This window comes from Lepisosteus oculatus, chromosome 6 (assembly GCF_040954835.1).
Source record: "Lepisosteus oculatus isolate fLepOcu1 chromosome 6, fLepOcu1.hap2, whole genome shotgun sequence".
Lineage (NCBI taxonomy): Eukaryota > Metazoa > Chordata > Actinopteri > Semionotiformes > Lepisosteidae > Lepisosteus > Lepisosteus oculatus.
In genome coordinates, this window is record NC_090701.1 from 59,048,080 (window position 1) to 59,068,964 (window position 20,885).

The following is a 20,885-nucleotide window of genomic DNA, read 5'->3' on the forward strand; positions in this document are numbered from 1 at the left end:
TTTTACAACAACATGCCTGGTTTTCTCTGTGCAATTAAGACCACTCAAGTTAGTCAGTTGAGTGCTGAATGTCCATCAAGCATCTCAGTTCCGGTTTTGCATTAAGAACACGCTGACCTGGATGAACAAACACCAGAGAATACCAGAAAGGCAGATCTGTTCTACTGTGCATCTTTCAAAGATGTTTACCATAATACCAAGAGTGAGAGAGGTGGACTATAAAGCCGGTTCAGAACAGTTAATCCTCTTTATGCAGAATATCTGTGCAATACCAGACCCTCTACAACATCTCTGCCTGTGTGTTATTACCAGTCTCTCCAGATCTCCCCTGCCTCACTTGGCCATTCTGTGCTGGTTCATCAGCACTCTTCAGATGGTCAGTCTTTTGTCAAAGTTTATTTATGTTGGGATGCCTTCTCTTCATAAACACGCAGAACTAAAAATCACTGAGCTATGGCCAGGTTAAAACTTGCCCAAAACACAGGTGTTTTTACTTTTGTGCGCACTTAATGACGTGTGACACAATGATGTATGAAAGGTCACTTGCAAACAACCTCATGCCTATGAGATCCTCATCTCCCTGTGTTCCTGAGAATGACATTGATTGGGCGTACATACCAGTATCTGAGCACAATCCACTAATTCAGAAATGTTATTCCAGTTTTTAAAAATTAGTATTTTCCTATGCACACATAATACTGTAGATAATCGAAGTGAGTTATACACATTAGGTGTGACTACAAAATACTTTGTTCTTAATAAACACACCTTCCAAAGAAGAACCCCAAGAAAGAGTCTGTGGCAATTAGGTTCTAATCTACAGTTTAAACAGAGTCTGTATTTTTTAAATGAATCCCTCATTACATTTTATGCCAAAGGTTTAACTCATACTGTTTGTGTTATGAGCTTCTCGCCTTCTCTTCAGGCTATACATGAATGTTACACATAAAAATGTGTCACAAGATATTCACCTCCATAAGCATACTGAATCTGGGTGGATGTTATTTTAAGTTAATCTTTTAAAAATTTCAATTTTAAATGCAATATCCTTTAAGATGAAAGTCATTAGGCTCAGAGTCCTATAGACCGGGAGTCTGGGAGGCATTTGTGTGCAATGATAAAGATAGCCAGTGGAGGAATGTATTGTTCAATTGAGGTCACACATACCCAAGGGACATATTCTGCGCTTTGTTGGTTGAAGGCAGAACACTTAGATTTATGATACTAAAATGAAATTCATATGATGCCATATAAATCTTTTGATGAGTTTCTAATATATTTTTAAGAAAATATGATTTGGTAAAATGTGCGCAGACCACTTATATTGCACACAACCATTTTGGTAAACTGTGTTGTTTACTCTTATTTGCAAGTCAACAGTACAGCACCAGAAGTGAATATATCCTACAGCCGTAAGCATACAGTATGTCTGTATTTGGTCAGAAGACTGAGGAGCTGTCAATAGTTTTAAATATTATTTATGAGGACGTACTGTATTCTTTTTCTGTGAACTCACAATAAATATAGTTTATATGAGATATTAACTGATATACTGATAAACCCATATTTATTTAAAGATAAAGATATTATTGAAAAAAACATGAATATTCCAACAAGGTACTGTATCATGTTTATTATAAATCTTTACATGTAGTATTATCATACGATTACAGTTCCTACTAAAATGAAAGTATGGCCACAAATACCAGTATACAGTAAATAAAATGGATTTTCTAGAGTATTTTGAACAATACATAAAATATGTTAATAATCTGTATAATTTACTTTTGTAAGAGTTAGGCAGATGCTATTTGTACATTTCAGCCAAGCATTCCATTTTTAGATGCGTCATTTACAAGTATTCTGGAAAAGTGCTCTTTAGGTGTGTTTTTTTTATAATATTGCAGAGCTCACACTGTGGTGGACAATTGCAGCCAGTTTCAGACAGGCTGCTTGAGTGCACTCTAATGAAGTCTAGTATGCGTCTGCTGTGACTTCAGTCGTTATTTAAATTGACCACACCTCAGCCTGACAAACAACAAAAACATGTTCACATTAAATAGTAATACTGTACGCCATTGTTAAACATTGCAGAGGTATTGTGCTCAACTTTTAATATTGTGATCTTCTGTGAACACCATTTACTAGACACATTCTTTGGAGAATGGTCAAAAATATTCTGTAAACCATTCAGTTTCAAGGCAGACTTATATGAGACATAATCAAATGACATTGGCAGGGGGCTGCACAGTGTTGGAGTGGACAGCATTGCTGTCTCGCAGCACTGGAGCCCTGGGTTCAATTCCAGGGCCTGGGCTGTTATCTGCGTGGCATTTGTCTGTTCTTGTCGTGTTTGTGGGGGGTTCCTGCCACAGTCCAAAGACCTACTGGTATGTTAAGTGAGTTCTGGGAAAACTGGAATAGTTTTCAGGAAACTAAAAGTATGAATGATACCATATACCACAGTATGAACATGTGTGTATCTGTTTGTGTGCCCTGTGATGGACTGGCATCCCATCCAGGGTGTATCCTGCCCTGTGCCGGAACCCTGCTGGGATAGTTCCGGCTCCCCCATGACTGACTTCAGTGGTGGAAAAAGTGATCCACCCCCTATTTGTAAAGCACTCGCAAGAGCCTTTGGATTTAAAAGACTTTTATAAATCCAAGGAATTATTTTTTATTTGAGGCTGCTTGACAAATTTAAATAAAAGAGAACAGCATTTTTATCTAGATCTCCACTGTCCTTGAAATTAAGCTCCACAGAAATACCCTTCTCCACCAAACACAGTGAGCAGTAGCTCTGTATTGACTCACTGCAAGATGTTGAAAACACTTTTTGGTTAAGCATGTGTCTTATAGGGTATAGATTAAGTAATCCGTCTATTTTCTGACCTCTTCATTCAGTTCAGTCGCAGGGGAGCTGGAGACTCTTCCGGGGAGCGATGGGAGCAAGGCAGGGTACACCCTGGATGGGACGCCAGTCCTTCACCTGACACGCACACACTCGCACTAGGGCCAGTGTTCCCAGAAGCCAGTATGTCTTTGGACTGCATGAGGAAATCCACACAAACGCAGAGAAAACACACAATCTCCACCCAGTTAGAGCCCCAGGGACTGAGCCCAGGGCCCCAGTACTGTGAAGCAACAATGCTGGCCACTGTGCCTTTTTGCTGCCTGCTGTATTACTGATAACGCAATCAATGTCTACATTTTTTTTATTTTGTAATGGGGAAGTTGTGCTTCAAAGGTTTCATATTTACCAGCTCTTCATAATGTTTCCTGTTGACCTATCTGTAGGAGTTTTCTAGCTGAACTGGTGACCAGATGATTTTGCTTTTTTATGGAGCATGATTTTCACTGCTAACTGCAGAACTGTACAGTCCTGTAGGTATTAATTGGGGAAAAAATATTTCCCTAGACCTGAAAGCATTTCTGGGAAATCTGAACAAACAATACTGGAAATGCAATGCATAACTTTGTCTTACTTTAGACCTACAATCACTGGAGCCTGTCCCTAAAGTGGTATTGATTTATAACCACAGGAAAAAAAAATATTTTGCCAGCTACACAATTTGACAGCTACTTTAAGTAAGAAGTTTATAGATGATTTATATTTGACCAAGCCGAAAATGAAAACTGGATCTAATGATCAGTTGCCGGTGTGGTGGTGTGGATCATATCCTGTACAGCTGGTCTCTCGTTGCAATGCCAGTACATCCGAATGTTGTGCGGTCACAGTTAATGTTGAACTTGGGCACATCTCCAGGGCAATAGTGCTTCTGATACTTGCAAAAGACTTGTTAACATGGCACGTAGCTCAAGAGCATTTAGCATTTGGGGAATCATATGACGTGTACTACGTCCTTATAATGACTGGATGTCTTTGTCAAGTATTCATGAAGGCGAGTATCTAACAAAAGTCGGAGAGCTTTAGGACTTTTGCGACTTTCACTGTATTTCCTATTAAATTCAAGAGAGTGCTACTTTTTCAGCAGGTGCGTCGTGTGGCGTCACGTTGAATTTAGCTAAAACATGAAACTGCGTTACATAATTATTTATTTATCAAGAGGTTAGTATTAAAATATGAAATACAGGTTAAGTACTAGGGTACAGGGCAGTAATGGCTCGTTTAATAAACATTCGACCTTTTTTGATTACTTAGAGAGGTACTTTGTAAAACTTTGTAGTACTTGCAGGAAAACAAAGAAGTAATATCTCGAACAAGATCTCATTGTTAACCTTATATTTTACATTTTCACGCAGCGTTTTGCCAAGATCGTGGAATAAAGGTTATTGTAAACTGCGTAGATTAGATGAAATCACATAGGCTTAAGGTTGTTCTGTTAGACCCCTGCCAGGCTAATTTAAGCCAATTGAAGTTAATGTGTCAATTTCGAATAATGAAAGATGTTTTTTTTTCTGTACGCATAATTTTAAGGCAACTATTTAATACATTAACATTAACATTTAACATTAAATTATTAATAAATGAGACTGGGTGCATTTTAAACGAGCCTATCAATGCATTTGTCATTAAAGCTTATGTGAAATGTTCATTGTTCACTCCCAACCCCCCAAACTTTCTAGTGACATTACGGGATGCAATATTGTTACTGAAGCCCACCTCTGAAGTCAGTTTTTGGAAAAAAAAAACACTTCTTTTGGGAGCGAGCGGTCCCTGCACCTTTAAGAGGCTGTCTGCCTGTAGCTGAAGGTCACTAAATACAAAGGCTCTTAGCGCTGCGGTCCAATATAGCGCATGCGCCCTGCCCGAGGACTGACAGAGAGACTGCAATATGGCGAGAATGCCTGGCAGCGGAGATTGCTATACCGACACAGAGGGGGCTGAAAATGAGCAGATGTGCTACCTGGAGAGGAGCGACGAGGAGGAGGATGAGATTCAAGAAATACAGATAACGGGGGAGGAGGAGGATGAGTATGACCAGGATATCAGCCTGGAGTGGGAGGCGGGGAGCGAGAGTTGCTCCGCGGTTGAAAGGGAAACGGTCCTTATGCGGAGTACGGACCAGGGCAGCGAGCTGGACTCGGAGGCAGATCCCTTTCACATCGCCGTGCTGGACTCGGACCTGGAGGGGGACTTGCAGCGCTCGGACCGGTCCAGGCTGAGCGAGAACACTCGCTTAGCCACCAGGTATGCGGTCAGGATATTCCGGGAATACCTGAGCGAGAAATCCCAAAGTCCCGACTTTGAGACCATGGACAAGGAGGCGCTGTGCAAGGTGCTCAGGTCTTTCTATGCAGAGGCGCGCTCAAAAAGTGGGCAGCTGTACAGCAAGTCCTCTCTCATCAGCATTAGGAGCTCGCTGAACAGGTACCTGAATGAGCCGCCTTACTGTCGCACTTTAGATCTGACCAAGGACCCGGAGCTGCGCAGTGCCAACCTGACGCTGGCAGCTGTGATCAGAAAGTTGGAGGAACAAGGTGCAGGTCCCGTCGTGCAGAAACAAGCCATCACCCGGGCCGACCTGAGAAAACTGTACACTTCCAGCGTGTTCAACACAAACACGCCTTTCGGCTTGCTCAACAAAGTCTGGTTCGAGACCTGCATGTATTTCTGCACAAGGGGGAGGGAGAACCAGCGAGAGCTGGAGGAGGACTCCTTCGGGCTGGCGATCGACGAAGATGGGAGAAAGTTTATCTACTTCAAGGCGCTGGGGCCGTACCACAAGTCCCGGTCCGCTTCCTGGAGCAAAAAAAGGACAGACACCGACGAGGACAACCTGCCCCGCATGTATGAAACGGGCACGGAGTTCTGCCCGTACGCCAGTTTTGTGAAATACATCTCCAAAAGGAATCCGCTGTGTAAGGCGTTTTTTCAGAGACCCAGGGATCACTGCAGCGAGGGCGACATGACCTGGTACGAAAACAAAGCGATCGGTAAAAACTTGCTGGGCACCCGAATGCAGATGCTGTCCAGGGCTGCCAAGCTGTCCAAGACCTACACCAACCACTGCATCGGGGCCGTCTCTGTCGCAACTCTGAACAGCATAGCGGGCATCGGGTCAAAGTTAGCGCCTCGCCACATCGCTCCGGAAACGGTCCACGTCGCCCAGCATCACTTCCAACTGGTTGTGCCCTTTATGCATCAGGTCGAAGACTGCATCGAAAGTAAACCCCCGAACTCCAGCAAACGACCGCGGCCGATCTACCCCGCGGAAGGGACTGGACGGTCTTCCCCTAAAAAGCTGTGCGTGCGGTCAGCGGAGCTCGGCGACTCCCCGGTCCTGATCGCCGTGAGCGCAGACCCGCCGCCCATCGCTGCGCCCGAGTTGAACGGGCAGGTAGCCGCCCCCTCGCCAGCGATTGTACTGCCCGCGCAGGTAACAGCGATTCAGTCTCTTTCGTGGTACGGCGTAACGAAAGCACAAAAAAAACACCGAAGCACAGAAACGGCAACAAAAAAAAGTTTGGCAAGTTTTGTTACACTTTTACATTGACAGAACTCGTCTTTGGAGCTTGTGGACTTTACTTTTAAACTAAAGTAAGTTCTGGTTGCATTTATCTTACGTGCATATTAAGTCCAGTCCTTCTCAACAATGTAAAATATATATTTCTTTAAATTAACGATTCCCATTTTTAAGTTATTGCAATGGTTTTTATATACAGTATATAATGACATTACAGAAGAAGTTGTATAGACTTTTTTACATAAAGCGATGCTTCTGATTTCACTGGAAACAAGGTCCATTTTATTCTGCCTCCTGAGTTTGCATTCTGTACTTTGCAGTCTCGTAAAACGTGCAGTTACTGGGAATATTCAATGACGGTAACTTTTTGACAAGTTCCGGCAGGTTGATAAAGTGGTTAACAACACATTGAGGCAGTGATCTGTTTAAAGCGTTTATTGATTGACGCCATGTACTTAATTCTGTTCGCTTTTCCGTCGTTCTGGATCTGTGTATAATTACTGTGCAGCACCAAATATTGTTATTGCAGTATTATGTGGGTGTGTTGTAAATTAAGAGAGAGCAGGCACGTTTTGCAATGGATCAATCCAGCTGTGAGCTATAGCAATTGGAGGATGAATATTTTAACTGCACTACACCACTTCCGGGGTATATTAACAGGTCCAGAGGTGAAAATAACTTACTGTTTAAGTAAAATATATGTTTTATTTTTGGGATATAATCACTTATCAAAACTTGCTGCTGTGTTTGCAAGTTGTTTCACTCTGGAGTCCTGCACACCAGACCCAGGCCACCTGACTGGGCAGAAAGGGAGCATAATACCACTGCAGTAGCTCAAACCATATCTGGGCATGACTTTTCATGCATCTGCTTGTACTTCAGTGTCTTCAGTCAGAGGCCTTGGTTTGCTCAGTGTCACAGTTTTTGAACTTGTGTGGGAGGTTGGGCTCATGACCCGACTGATGCTGTAGAAGCTTGCTTGACACTGGGAGTCCTTGCTTTGCTTCAGGCTGTGTTGGCATAGCCGAGCTGCCGAAGAGCGGGTGCGCATGTGTATATATACAGGCATTAGACTAGGATTTTTAGACAATAGTTGTAAAATATATTGGTTACTTTCTTTGTACATTATATATATTTACTGGGAGGCAATAAAGGTGCAAAAAAACGTACTGAAGCCAATATAATTTGTTGTGTTTTAACGCGTGTGCACGTGTGTATATTTACATTCTAAACGGAACCATACTGTATCACTCCTATACTGTTTTAGCTGGTTCACATTGTTAAAATGTATCACAGCGTATTGGTTTGGGAAGTTAATCATCCCAATTCTGGTTTCACTGCTGGTAGACTTTAAACTGACTGCTTGATTAATAAACATCCCATGGCACTCTTCGAAAGACTAGGGGTGATATAAGGTCTGTTCGACCTGAATACTCCCATCATTCATATGGTAAGTTAAAGCTGATTTCTCCCATCACTCCCTGACTTGTCACAGGGCTGCTGGTGTTCAGTGGCTGCACAGCGTGTCACCCAGACAGAGCTCGATGGCCTAGTTGCCTCCTCTCATTTTTACAATTCTTACAAGTAAAGCAGTGTAAAGGTTTCTCCTGGTTATAATCATGATTAGTGTTACAATACAGACCTGTATTTTTGAACATGTAGACAATACTTTTAAAATGCACCATTTGGTCCCTAATTTGTGTCTTCCCCACAGCGATTAGGAAACTTTACACGCAAAAACAGTGTTACAGTAAATGTAACTACTGTCTTAAAAGCACACTACAGTAGTTCCTAAAACAGTCTTTCAGAGACACTGTTGGCTTCAGAGTATAACCCTTAATGGTTACTGTTTGCCCAGCTGTTTTTGAGAGGCTGACCCGTTGTGGATAGTGTCTGGGTGGGATGATGCACGTTCCAGTTGATGATAGTCCTCACTGTGTTGGAAGGGATAAATTAGCCTTCTCCCAATCTGTACTTCTCTGCCGCTTTTTACTTGATGTGTTTCAAAAGCTCTTAGGATGCTGTTGCATCTCTGCATTTATTTTGAAAGAGAGAGAGTGTGTTCCGGGGGGTGTTGAATTGTCACTTTGGGGAATACAGCAGCACTCCTTGATATGAGCATCCTGACTGTATAACTTGATCGGACATTAGGAAATGTAACTGTTATTATATTTCATAATTGTTAAATACTGAGCAATAGCTCAGTTGTTGGCTGGTATATAATTGATCTAAAGATCTTGCCTAACTGTTTCTTAAAAGATGTCAGGGTATCGGCTACAGTATAATGACCTTGTTTCAGACTCCTACAACTCTTTGTGTACTAAAGTGCCTCATGTTCTTAGTTTTGAATGCACTTCAGTTTCATTTTTTGTTCTCTGGTTTGTGTTTCACTGTTGATTCTAAAAACGTCCACTGGGTTAAATTTGTCAGTGCCTTTGGGGATTTTGAATGCTTGAATCAGGCTGCCTTGTAATTGTGTCTGTTCAAGACCGAGTCACAGTGGTTTGAGTCAGTCAGAGTAGGACATTCCTTTTAAACCAGGGAATGTATCTGGCTTGTCTTCTCTGGATTGATGCCAGAGAAGCAATATCTTTTGTGTTGCATGGTGACCAAAATTGTACACACTCTTTTTCATTAGGAGTTACTAGGACATTAAGATTCCTTAATTTAAATTCCATTCCATTAAAAAAAACGTTTGTCTATATACCTTAACATGGTTTATCTGTAGTGATCAGTAGCCCTTTAAGTAGTATATGAAATAAACTATCATAGGTCTACTAAAGTATGGGAAAGATTCAGGGAACTGTTTGCTTACTGATGTTTGTGAAACTCATTGTTCATTTTTGTTCTTTTACATTTTACAGATTTGAGAAAAGCTTTTGACATATTTAGGTTAGTGGAATGTAGAAGATGAATGTAGCACACATATAAGAGTTCTGTGGTAGCTGCTCAGGGTGGAAGCATACTGTAAAGAGCATCTGCCGTGATAAATGTGGGCCCTGTGCGTCAGCGTTGTTCAAGTGCTGAGTTGGAATTTAGCATTCAACCACATATACACAAAAAGTTGTTAAATGTAACTGCTGTCGTTAAAGCACACTATAGTATGGGATGTTGGCGAACAGTATCCTGCTAGACGTGCATCATGGTGTGCTTTTATGCTAATTCTTGCTGTTCCTCTAATGAGAAAGCTTAGTCTAAACTTTTAAGTCATACGGTAAGTCTTTCTGAAATGGTAGAAGACTGTAGCGATTGGAAGGAATTATAATTTTTCCTAGTGGGTCCCTGTACAGGAAGTAAGGACTTTTTTTTCTGCTCAATTTTGGAACTGCTCGTAATTGAAGACGTCCTGCCTGGAACAGATAAGCCATTTAAATTAGTGACAAAAACTGGGCTCCTGCGTCAACCGAGATGACATCTTATGAACCGCTGCATCAATTGGACTGAAATGTGAAACAGTTATGGGTCGTAATTATTTTTGAGAAACACAGCTAATTAGCTTGCAGCGAATGTTTGATATCACGGCGTATTCACATAGCGCTCTTCTTGCCGAAGGAGAGCCCGGCACTTCGCATCTGAGGAGGAGACGCACTGAAGTGCAGCCCCACTGCAGATCAGGTAGAGAAGGGAGGGAAGAAGGGATGCCAAGGACCAGGTAAAGGTTTACTCCATGGTGAAAGCACCTGAAGAAGGCTCCACAGCTGAAACGTTGTATCTCTTTTCTTTTTCCTTCAGCATGGAATAAACCTTTACCTGTTCCTTTGCAGCCTACATCTTGAGAAAAACTGATGCCCCATTCGAATTAGGGGGGCACTTTACACACGCAGAGCTCCCTAAGGCTGGCCTCACCACTCGCTGCTCTTGTTCCAAATCTGGACTTTAAACGTGATGTCATTGTAGTGACCATGCAGTTCCACTACGGCATCATAGGATTTGTTTGTACGGCATGATGATCCCCAGCACAAATTGCTTGGTCAGTTAACTCCACACTTCCTTGTGTGAGAATACAATTTAACTATCGCAGTAGAGAGGTTCCTGTGAAAGTGGGGACGCCATCTTTGGAACTGCTGCATCAACTATGTTCAGTCTTTGCAGGTTTCATCAGCCCTCAAAATTGCTTTAGACTCACACCCCCATACAGCAATTCCTTACAGCATATAGCACTTCACTGCTTTTATGCCCAAAACCATGACCTTGTTTTAGGCCTTCCTTTCAAGTTATAATAGTAACCTGATTGCCTTTTTGTTATATTTTTAACATACTGTATGGACCAAACTGCTGGTGAAAAATTGTTTAAATCGGAACTGCAGTGCAATTTTTGTGTTTCTGGGTTAGAAAGAATCGGCATCGATGAGTGCAATGAAAGTAAAATAAATATACATTGTAATGTGTGAAACCTCCAGTTTACATCGCAAAATACGCAGGATTTCCAGGTATGCATCACGCCATCTATTGAGATTCAGAACACGGCAAGCAAACTTACCTATGACATCGTAATCAGGCAGGCTTGTGAATACATCTCTTTTAATCCAATAGAAATATTGCTCTCGATTTTGAGATGCTTTGGCCAACAAATGCTATTTACTTATTTCTGCACACAGATCACATTGGAACATTTCTGTGGTGAAGTGTCTGCTGCACAGCCTGTACTTTCTTGCTCATACATCACAGTACATCAGTCATTACAGTGACCAGCAAGCGGAAAGGGCTGGATCATGTCACAATTCACGCAATCTCTTGCCTTTATAAAACTATATAGTACTTTACTTAGTTTGCAATTTTGTGCTAAAGTAAATGACGGTATCACATAATTCACTTTGTTATTGATATTTAATAACCGGTCTGAGAAATTGGGACCGTGGCTCCCATTTAATACTACAAACAGCCCTCAAAACAGGCTGACACCTTGAAACTCTAAGGCCTTTAATTAAACTGTATGATTACGGTTACATTTAAAGACAAAGTATTAATTTCCTCGTCATAATCTCATAAAGACTTTAGCGTTGTTAATGTAGAATCATGTGATGCTTATGGTCAACATTTAATGGAGTAAATGGAATGCAAAATGTCCATGAATTTCATATGCTCTTAGTTTTAGTGTTCTAGATGAGTGTCTTCAAAACCTGACTGTGAGTGTATGGCCTCTCCTGTTTTCTTCCTGTTTAGTTTTCATGGTTTTTTTACTCTGTTTCCCTTGCAAAGGTACCTATTTCGCGCCTCTTGTTGCAGCTCTCTAAAGATGAGATCTCTGAAAATGGATGAATGAATGAGTTTTATAACAACTATTCTATTGGATATGTGGTTTGAATGTCTTCGATTGTGTCTCATTATCCACTTAAATGCAAAATGTGTTTTAAAGTATTTTAAATAAACATATATATATGTATAGTATAACATTCTAACTTAACACTCAACTGTTAGACAACAGAGTTTATTTATAAAACTGAAGATGGGCATACTTGGCTGCAGAAGAGACAAATGGATTTGTACTGTATGATCCACAAAGTTGTGGATTACAACCTGTTCCACTCGTCCTCTGGATCATGTTTCATTGCTGAATCTGAAGAGGTCCATTGGGGTTGACATTGCCTGTGCCTTTGAGGATTTTGAAAACTAGGATCAGATCATCTTTCTGTCTTTTCTGTTGAGGGATAAAAAGATTGAGTTATTTTACTATGCCAGCATAGGACATTATTTTGACATCAACAATGTACTGTATCTGGTCACTCCATTTCCAGAGCAGCTGTATTTTTTGTAATGAAGTGATGACAGTTGCACACGATGTTCTGAATGAGGTCTTAGTGCATCATTGCTTGATTTAAAATCTGCTCCATGAACTACGTTGTTTGCCTTTTTTTGGTTTCCTTCATTATCAAACAGATGCAAATGATTTGCTACCACCAAAAGACACCCATCTTTTTCTTAAGCAGCTTCATGAAGCTAAGTGTCTCCTATCTTGTATTTATTATTTACAGTAAAACCTCAGTATCCATGAGGGTTTACTGTAGTACCTTGAGGTTTCTGGGAATGGTGAATTAAAAAAATATAGGGGCTTAATATCTTTTGGGCAAAATAGGGTAATGTTCTGTGGATCGTAAAACAGTACCTTAGTAATATTTTTATAACTTAATGTATTTTAAAAAAATAATGCTAGTAATTATTGGTAATAACTATTTTTAATGCGCTGAAAACTTTAAAAAAGTTATTGCACACTAATATATTAGATCACTGTTAATATAGGTTGCCCTGTGTTTGTTTTTTTTTCATTCTTAGCAGAGCACATTCATTATTTTCTACATCTTGGTTTTTATTACTATTATAAATGCAGGACTTCTGTACTGTAATACAGTTTATTACAGCACAGTAATAACAGACAAGACTTGGCCAGCTCCCTTTCCTGCTCTTGGAGTTTGTCTAATATTTTTTCCTTTTAATTTCTTTGTCTGTCCTTTTCCATGAGACACACGAGAACTGACTCTGTGATATTTTAGGGGACCAAACGGGTTTTAATTAACGTTTCTTTTTATTTCAGAACACAACATTCACATACATACAGTACATTTCTCTGATAACAGGACTGCACTAACACTTTCCTCTTTCCACAACTACAGCATTACCCATGATGCATTGCTAACTCTGTTCACCAGGCTGGGCCTCGGTTGCAGAGACCGATGCAGGTCAGGCAAAGTAGATCTACAAGATGAAGATGCACAAATGCACCAAAGCCTGTGAAGAGGTGACTTTGATCTGCAAGTCTGGGGAAAAGTAGTCACCTAAGGTTTTTTGTGAATATGTGAAGTCACAAATGTAGAACTCGCAAATATCAAGGTTTTACTGTACGTTCTTGCTACAAGCATGCAGTTGTCTCCATTAATCATCTGCCAGTTGTTGGCCTAGTCTTGAATTGTGTTTTGTGTTTTGAATCTTTAGGAATTTTATTGAGTGCTTCTTTGGTGTTTGATAACCGTCCTTATTTGGTATAAGTTGCAAACCTAGTGATTCATTTGCTACTACTAGAATCTAAATCATCGATGCAAGTTTTCAATGGTATAACCTGTGGTCTAATTTCAGATCCCTTTAGTACAATGCTAATCACATCATTCCATGTATCACTTCTCAACACTGTTTTCATGTTATTAATCAGCTCTCAAGTCAAACACACATGCTGAGGGATAGTTGAGTACCTACAGTATCTACTGTAGTCGCTGATTTAATTGTTTATGAGGACCTTTATCAAAGGTCTTTTAAAAATCTGAATCTACTGTATCATATCGCCTATATGAATTGTTGTTCAGAGAAGTCTCACAAGTTAACATCCTCCTTATTTAAATCCATATTTTTCTATTCTATCACCCTTCCACTGGGGCTCCACATTAACAGGTCAGTGTGCATTACCCCTCGTGTGAGTTTCAGAAGTGCTCTGTTAATAGCCTGAGAACAACCTTTCGAGTTGTTTAAGAAAAAGAAAATCAGACCCAGGAGCTTTCAGCCTGAAACATTGTCAATTTCAAAATGTCCTTTATCTTAAGATTGGATGAGCTGATCAGTCAAATGGGACTTTTTATGTAGTGAAGCTGCTATTCGTCTTTATTCAGACATACTTTTCCTCTTGATGGTTGCGTTTTTAAGCGAATTGTCGCAATGGCGATTGTTGTAGATCCTTTGCCCACTGAATGTCCACTTTAACTCTGAGTAACTTAAAACTGTGCTTTGGGCTCCACTGTTGTTCCTTTCAGTAGATGAATACTCTTGTTAAGAATGCATAAGTGCTACATTGAGGTGGGGTAATACAATCTAAAAATCTCACTATGCGTGTATATTTTCACTATAAAAATGTGAAAATCTTTGTAATATGATGTTTTTCATCGTTGTTTCAAATGCGTCCCAAACACAAATCCTATTTCTAGGAGTATGTATACAGTTTCAGACTCGGACTTCCCTGTCTGCAGACTGTCCAGACCTGCATCATGACTGGAGGTCTGGATCTCCTTCAGCATCCGGCCAAGCAGGTTGACAACCTGACCTGAAACATCCATGAAAAGCAGGAGTGTTTTGCTTTATTATTAGAGAGCATTGGGTATACTGCCACTGGATTTCTTTCTATTTCTGGAATTAGCAAAAATGTTTAATTCAGCCTACACGGAGCCCACATATCGTACATGTTATCCATGGTTAATATTCCAGGTGTAGATATTACTAAAAGGAGATGTACTTTCAGATTGTTTCCTGAATGTTAAAACGTAAAATAAATATACAATATTGTAGCATGTTAAACAGAAATGTCAGGTAACACTCAAGTTTTGAATTGTCACCAGTACTCTAAGCATTTATAAGCTACACATCAAGAATTAGCATACATTACAAGGTTATTATCTCGGAGATACAGGCTGTCATGATCATCAAGATTACTTTTGCCGTTTGCTTATCAATATACTGATTTGCAATTACTGTTATTTTCTCTTTAAGCTATTTTTAATGAGTCTCTTCTCCTTTGATTTAAACTGCTCCTTTCCTTATTTAGTGAAAACTGAAACACCGGAGTCGTTTATCCCAAAGCACAGTCTTAACCCAGGATTGAGAGAGATCATTCAGGCAGCAAAGGACATGGCTTTGGGTGGTGTGCTTACCTGTCTATGATTGGGCACCATGTTTGCAGAAGGAACTAGGTGTTCGGTCCTCATGGCGTAGGTGGTGGAGAAAGCAACAGTGTCCAATTCAGAATTTGTTGGGGCGGATCCTGATTTGTCCAGATTAGGAATATTTTGGATAGGTGTTTTTCATATACTGTACAGTGCTGTGAGGCCCACTGCTCTTGCCACTGTTATACAGCCCAGTTGGCTGGAGGAAAAGATTTGCCTCAGAGTTAGTGTGCAAAAAGCACAGTTGAGTAATGAGTTCTTTCTGATCTTGACGTCACTCCGTACTTGGAGAGGCAGGTGAGGCCAACTGGAGTAGGAAGAGCTGTTGATTACATTTACCCTAGCAAAGGAGGCAGAGGCACTGTTGCTTGTGGTGAATGTCGGGGACAGGTAAGATGGGGGTGTGGGGGGCGAAGACAGACAGGGGGTCATGTGCTGCTGTCGAGTGCTGTGTCACACTTCTGCACCAGCCTCAGTCACAGTATTGAGCTGCTGACTGTCGCTGTCAAGATGGGTGCCCAGGGCGTGGCTCCCTGTTACATGCTGGCTAGTCTACAGAAGAAGTTATGTTTGTGTGTGTGGGAGAGGCCCAGGATACAGTACTGAGTTCTGTGGCTTGAAATTCACTTTCATATTTGCAAGCTGGAAAGAGATGCCGCTAGTTATCGAGATGTTTAGTCTGAGTCTCCAGCTCTGGCGGTAAGGGCTCATTGCAGTGAGGAACATGGTTAGGATTTGATCCAGGATTTTAAAGTTTTTCGATTGTGGTCACTAGAAAAATGTTATCTGTGTTTTCTTGAAGCTGTTGTGGGGTGGAGAAGATTGAAGTTGAAATCGTGCTAGGAGAAATCGGTGAGACACCAATCTTGAGAGGATATCTATTAAGGGTGAGATATGTTCTCATAGGGTAGGAACCCTGTGTTTGCTAGGAATTTTGGAAGACTTTCAGAATTACTCCTAGATGCCATTCCGTGTTGTAGGCTGTGAATAAGTATACAAGAGCTGCTCACATCTTTGCACTTTAAAATCTAATTTGATATGCCCAGTGACAGCTGGGTAGAAGCCAGGCTGTTACTCCTGCATCTGGTGATTGATGATGGGGTACAGGCGTAATAAAGGAGTTTCCAACAAGTAGGAGCTCTGTAGCTGTCCGGGTGTTCTTGGAGTTTCTTAGGCTTTTTGATGGAAACAACTTTTGCTCTTTGCCTAATTTTGATAATTTTGAAACTGTTTGGAGGGAAAAAATGTTAGAAACAACAGATTGCAGCTTCACTGAGGTAAAGAAAAAATTCCCAGTAAATGATGTCTGGGCATAGAGACTCCCCGGTCCAAGGACTTGTGTAAATGTTTTTTGAAAAGTTCTTGTCATGGTTTGTTAATTTTTCTTTTATTGGTTAAGTGTGATCCTCTCATACTTAAATGTGTGCTGTTTATGCTCTGAGTGGTTTGATTCCATATACTGTATCATGTCTCAGATTGCAGGTACCTTGCTAGAGTGCTGGGGCAGTATCATGAATTTGCTACATTATGGGCGGTCGGTCTTGTATGTGGGGAAAAGCGGCAGAAACGCGCTGCCCTGGATGGTGGAGCTGTGTAAGCTGTCGTTGCAGCGTCAAAGCCCTGGTCAGGATTGGTATCTGTGTTTCATGTTTCTGGAGGAGATGCGTTTCCGGCGGCTGTAGAACAGTAGAAAAGCTCCTGCTGAGGATGCTCGGTTTATCAAAGCTGCTCCACCTTGGGTTTATGGGAATTGTGTTGCGGGGAATGTCTGGAAGTTTGCTCACATTATCAGTGGTTGCAGCATGAGTAACTGCATTGTTAGCTGTAAATGGAGATGGATTGTTGAAAAGAACTAGCTGTGAGTTTAAGTGACACGGGTTTGGGTATTCGTGGTGCTGTCCTGCGACCAGTCCAGGAATGTGGAGGTTCTTGTCTGTTGAGTGAGTGTCCCAGATTGGAAGGTGCACTTGGGCCACTTGCTGTGTTAAATTGTGCTGCACTCGAGTCTGGCCTTTTTTGTTAACATTGAAGCAGATTGCTTAGACCAATAAAGTAGGTAAAGAGTTTTAGTTAAGTCTCTGACATTTTAGTGCATGTTTTGTCAATTTGAGATGGATTTTTTTATGGGTTTGGCTCTCATTGATCCCCTGGTGAATCATTTGGATTTTGTTTGTTTGTTTTTATGAATACATTTAAAAATGGGCTCATTTTTCTTTCTGTTATAGGATAACAGACCCAATATGTCCAGGCCCATGATAACTAGGTCACCTGCATCTCCTTTGAGCAACCAGGGTATTCCAACTCCTGCGCAACTTACTAAGTCCAACGCACCTGTACACATCGATGTGGGAGGCCATATGTACACTAGCAGCCTGGCAACACTGACAAAGTACCCAGAGTCAAGGTAAGTGTGACCAGAGGTCAATGACAGTGTTTTGTCTTGGACTGTCAGTACTGACTGTTGACCATTTACCTTATGTTTCAGGGTGGTTAGTGTGTTGAACCAGTGTCTCTGCAGTGTAGTCCCAGTTCTCAAGAAAAATACATTAAATGACAATCACAGCAGAAATACATTATGATGGATGAGTCATAAAAATGCTATGCAGTACTCACTGGTTCATAACTTTATAGCTCACCATAATGTGTGATGTGTGTCTTAACATGTCAAGACTATGGCCATTTGCTATCCTGCTATTTTTGTCTTTCTTTTACTTACTTCACATTTGAATTCCACAGAAGTCCTTTTGATGTTATGTCACGACTCAGCCTCATTTTTCTCAAAGATGCTTTACTGTTTCATCATTTACATATACAGAGAAGGAAATTGACCATTTCTTTGGTGTATCACCATATTAATGGCCATTAATTATTTTGTTAACATAAAAGTATCTAAGGCCTGTTATTTACCCGATAGACAATGAAATTAGAAACTTTAAATCAAACGATTGAGTGTTCATTACATAGTATGAGAGCTCACTTTATTTTAACTTTAGTTTCTGGTGTATTCTGGCCAGGTAAGTTTTATTAAGCTAGATCATTATCTAAAGCATTACTGGAAACAATTATTAGGCAGGGGTGCTGTATTCTGAATCTTAGCCCTGTGGATTTCATGTGAAATTAAATACATTGGGCCAAAGTGTAAACATGGGATCTCCTTGCTTTCGTCTGCACACGTTGCCACTGTAGTTTCCGATGTCTTCTAGAGTGTACAGTATGTGTCCTGATGAAGACAACAGTGCTTCATTTTTAATAAACTGTTTTTTTTTATTCATTTAGTTTTAAAAAGCTATTTTAATTAGGAGGGACTGATTACGTTGGACTGCGGTGAAGATGCATTAGGGCCCTCATTTGGCCTAATAGTTTGCATGACTGCATTGCAGCATTTGGATTCACAAAAATAATTGCAGCTTGAGGTTGAAGATGTGTGAAGCATAATTCTGTTGCACATGAAGGTTAAGATATGGAACATTCATAATATAGTCTTTGCAAATCATTCAAAAGACAAAGGTCCATATTTTTCTTTGGGTGAACTAAATCAAATTTTCCACACCATAGTAAAACCAGTACTGTAAATAGGCAATTTGTCCAAAGTGGAGCTCAGACCACAAGCTGCACTGGGTAATGAAGATATGAAGGAAAAATCTAGAATATACTTGTGACATGAAGAGATGTGACAAGCTGTGAAATGTTCTTCTAAGGTAAATCAGAAAGCTCTCCATTCCTGTGAATAAATATTTTGAGGTCATGTATTAATGACAGGAGTTAATTGCTGATTCTAATTATCTTACATGACAGGACTTGCAGGGAAAACACGTTACATGCGCAATTTAGAACTGGGTTTCATTTGAAACAGTGCTTAAACATTTTTGGCCTTTTCTTGCTTACAAAATTAAGTTGCATTGAAACCACCATTAATTACATTTTGAGGAGACAGCCGCTGCAGTCTACTCAATCTAATGCAGAGCCACATGAATTCTGCTTTTCATTCATTTTGAAAATGAGATGATAACTTTAACATCAGTATGACACTGTGAGAAGAGTGGACCAGGGAATGCTGGGGTCTTCACACAAGACTTGGCCATGGATGTTCCCTGTAGACATTTTCATTATTTTTGTCCCTTTTCACTAATGTTGGTTGATGTACTGTCTTCAAAACATTGGTCACCTCTCTTTGGCCCATGATGCAGTATACCATACTTCCTTTTGGTATGAAAAGAATTCTGTGGCTTTTAAAATTTGCAATGCATGTGAAGCATTTTGTATCATGTTCTAGTCCAACCAGCGTAGGTATTTAACAAAGTACTTGTTTATATACATTTTACTTTTTGTGTTTCTAATACATAATAAATAGAATGTCATCATCTTACTAAAACAGATATTGTAAAAAAGGAATGTACGAATAGCAGTACTCATTTAATTTACTTTTTATGTGACTGAATCTACAATGTAAAATATAATATAAGCATTTTTCTGTTGTCTACCTTGGCTATTCCTACTGCCAAGTATTATGTGCCACTATAATAAAGTACAGCATGGTTGCTTTCCCAGCATAATCTAGTTATTCCAGTTCCACAGGTCTCCTGTAAGTGCGTGGCTGTGGGATTTCAATCTCTTCCATCACTGAATGTGATTTCTAACAAAACGTTCTGTGCCACACTGAGCAAGCAAGTATGTTGATGTCATATCCATTCTTTCTACTTGAATTTAGATGTGTTGGTTCATGTCTAGGGATGGCATGGAGGTTCAGTGGTTGGCATTGCTGCCTCACTGCACTGGGGTCCTGGGTTCAGTTATCGTGGTGCTGTCTGCGTAGGGTTCCTATGTTCTTCCCAGGTTTGTGTGGGTTCCTACAGGTGCCCCAGTTTGCTTCTACATTCCAAAGACATGATGGTGGGCTAATTGGCTTCTGGGAAAATTAGCGCTGGTGTGAGTGTCTGTCTGTGTGTCCTGTGATGGACTGGCGTCCCATACAGGCTGTACCCTGCCTGGTGCCCGTGGCTTGCTGGGATCAACTCGGGATCCCCCGCAACCCTGAACTGGGTGAAGTGGTTAGAAAATGGATGGATGATTCATTTCCACTGTTCTTAAATTTTGTCCAAAATCAAAAGGATTGTTTTTTCTAGTGTCCAAACACTGAAAGGTCCTTTGTAAAAACAGACTTTGGGGGGAAAAAGTCTGTTAATACCTAAGCAAGATTTTACGTTTGTATCAACAATATAAATGTTTAGGCTTTTTAGTACAGATTTTAAACTTTAAAAAAGGACATTGTGTATTTGAAACAGAAAGATTGTATTTTATGGGTTTTTTTCATTTGCGTATTGGTGAATATTGAGGAGGCAAATTTGAAATTTGAAATAGACATCGTTCTGGAAAGCGTGTTACATCTCGTGCCTCTGCGTGATCGTAATCTACCACAAAAGGCTGTCTCCCTTTGTTTGAAGTCAAATTATTGTCACATCTGTCTGTCTCCAAACTTCTCCGCTGTGAAACCAGCCAAGTATGAAGATGGCGCCCCTGCTGGCATCACAGCTGTCTTGTGTGTCTTACAGAAGGGAGCCAGAGCCATCAGCTCTCCGACACCTCTTCCTTTGCAGTAGTTAGTGTTGAGCGCGTCTCTGATGAGCATCTGTCCAGCTGTGAAAGGGGTCTGACAGCCCCTTACTCCCAGCGTCTGCCCGCTCCAGTGTGGTTTGAATCCGATGGCACTTGCAGCCGTGCTGGCCCAGTATGCGATGTCCACGTGTCCTTCAAAGTTTTTATTTTCTCAAGCTGGCAAACATTGCAGGGTTTTGAAAGACAGCAAAGAAATGTGCATTTTATT

At 40.7% G+C, this 20,885-nt stretch overlaps 1 protein-coding gene across 2 annotated transcripts in view; it reads left to right on the forward strand.

Moving 5' to 3' along the window:
- The window catches only part of kctd1 (potassium channel tetramerization domain containing 1), a 45,991-nt gene that overhangs the window by 15,291 nt on the left and 9,815 nt on the right, over positions 1-20,885 (forward strand). Inside the window, exons 1-2 of one of the 2 annotated variants that reach the window (XM_015353845.2) lie at positions 4,711-6,341; positions 17,290-17,468. In XM_015353845.2, coding sequence (XP_015209331.1) covers positions 4,797-6,341; positions 17,290-17,468 — 1,724 coding nt within the window. In that variant the 5' untranslated portion in view covers positions 4,711-4,796. Of the gene's footprint in view, positions 1-4,710; positions 6,342-17,289; positions 17,469-20,885 lie in introns of those variants that run through there. The other variant, XM_015353847.2, reaches the window with a different exon arrangement.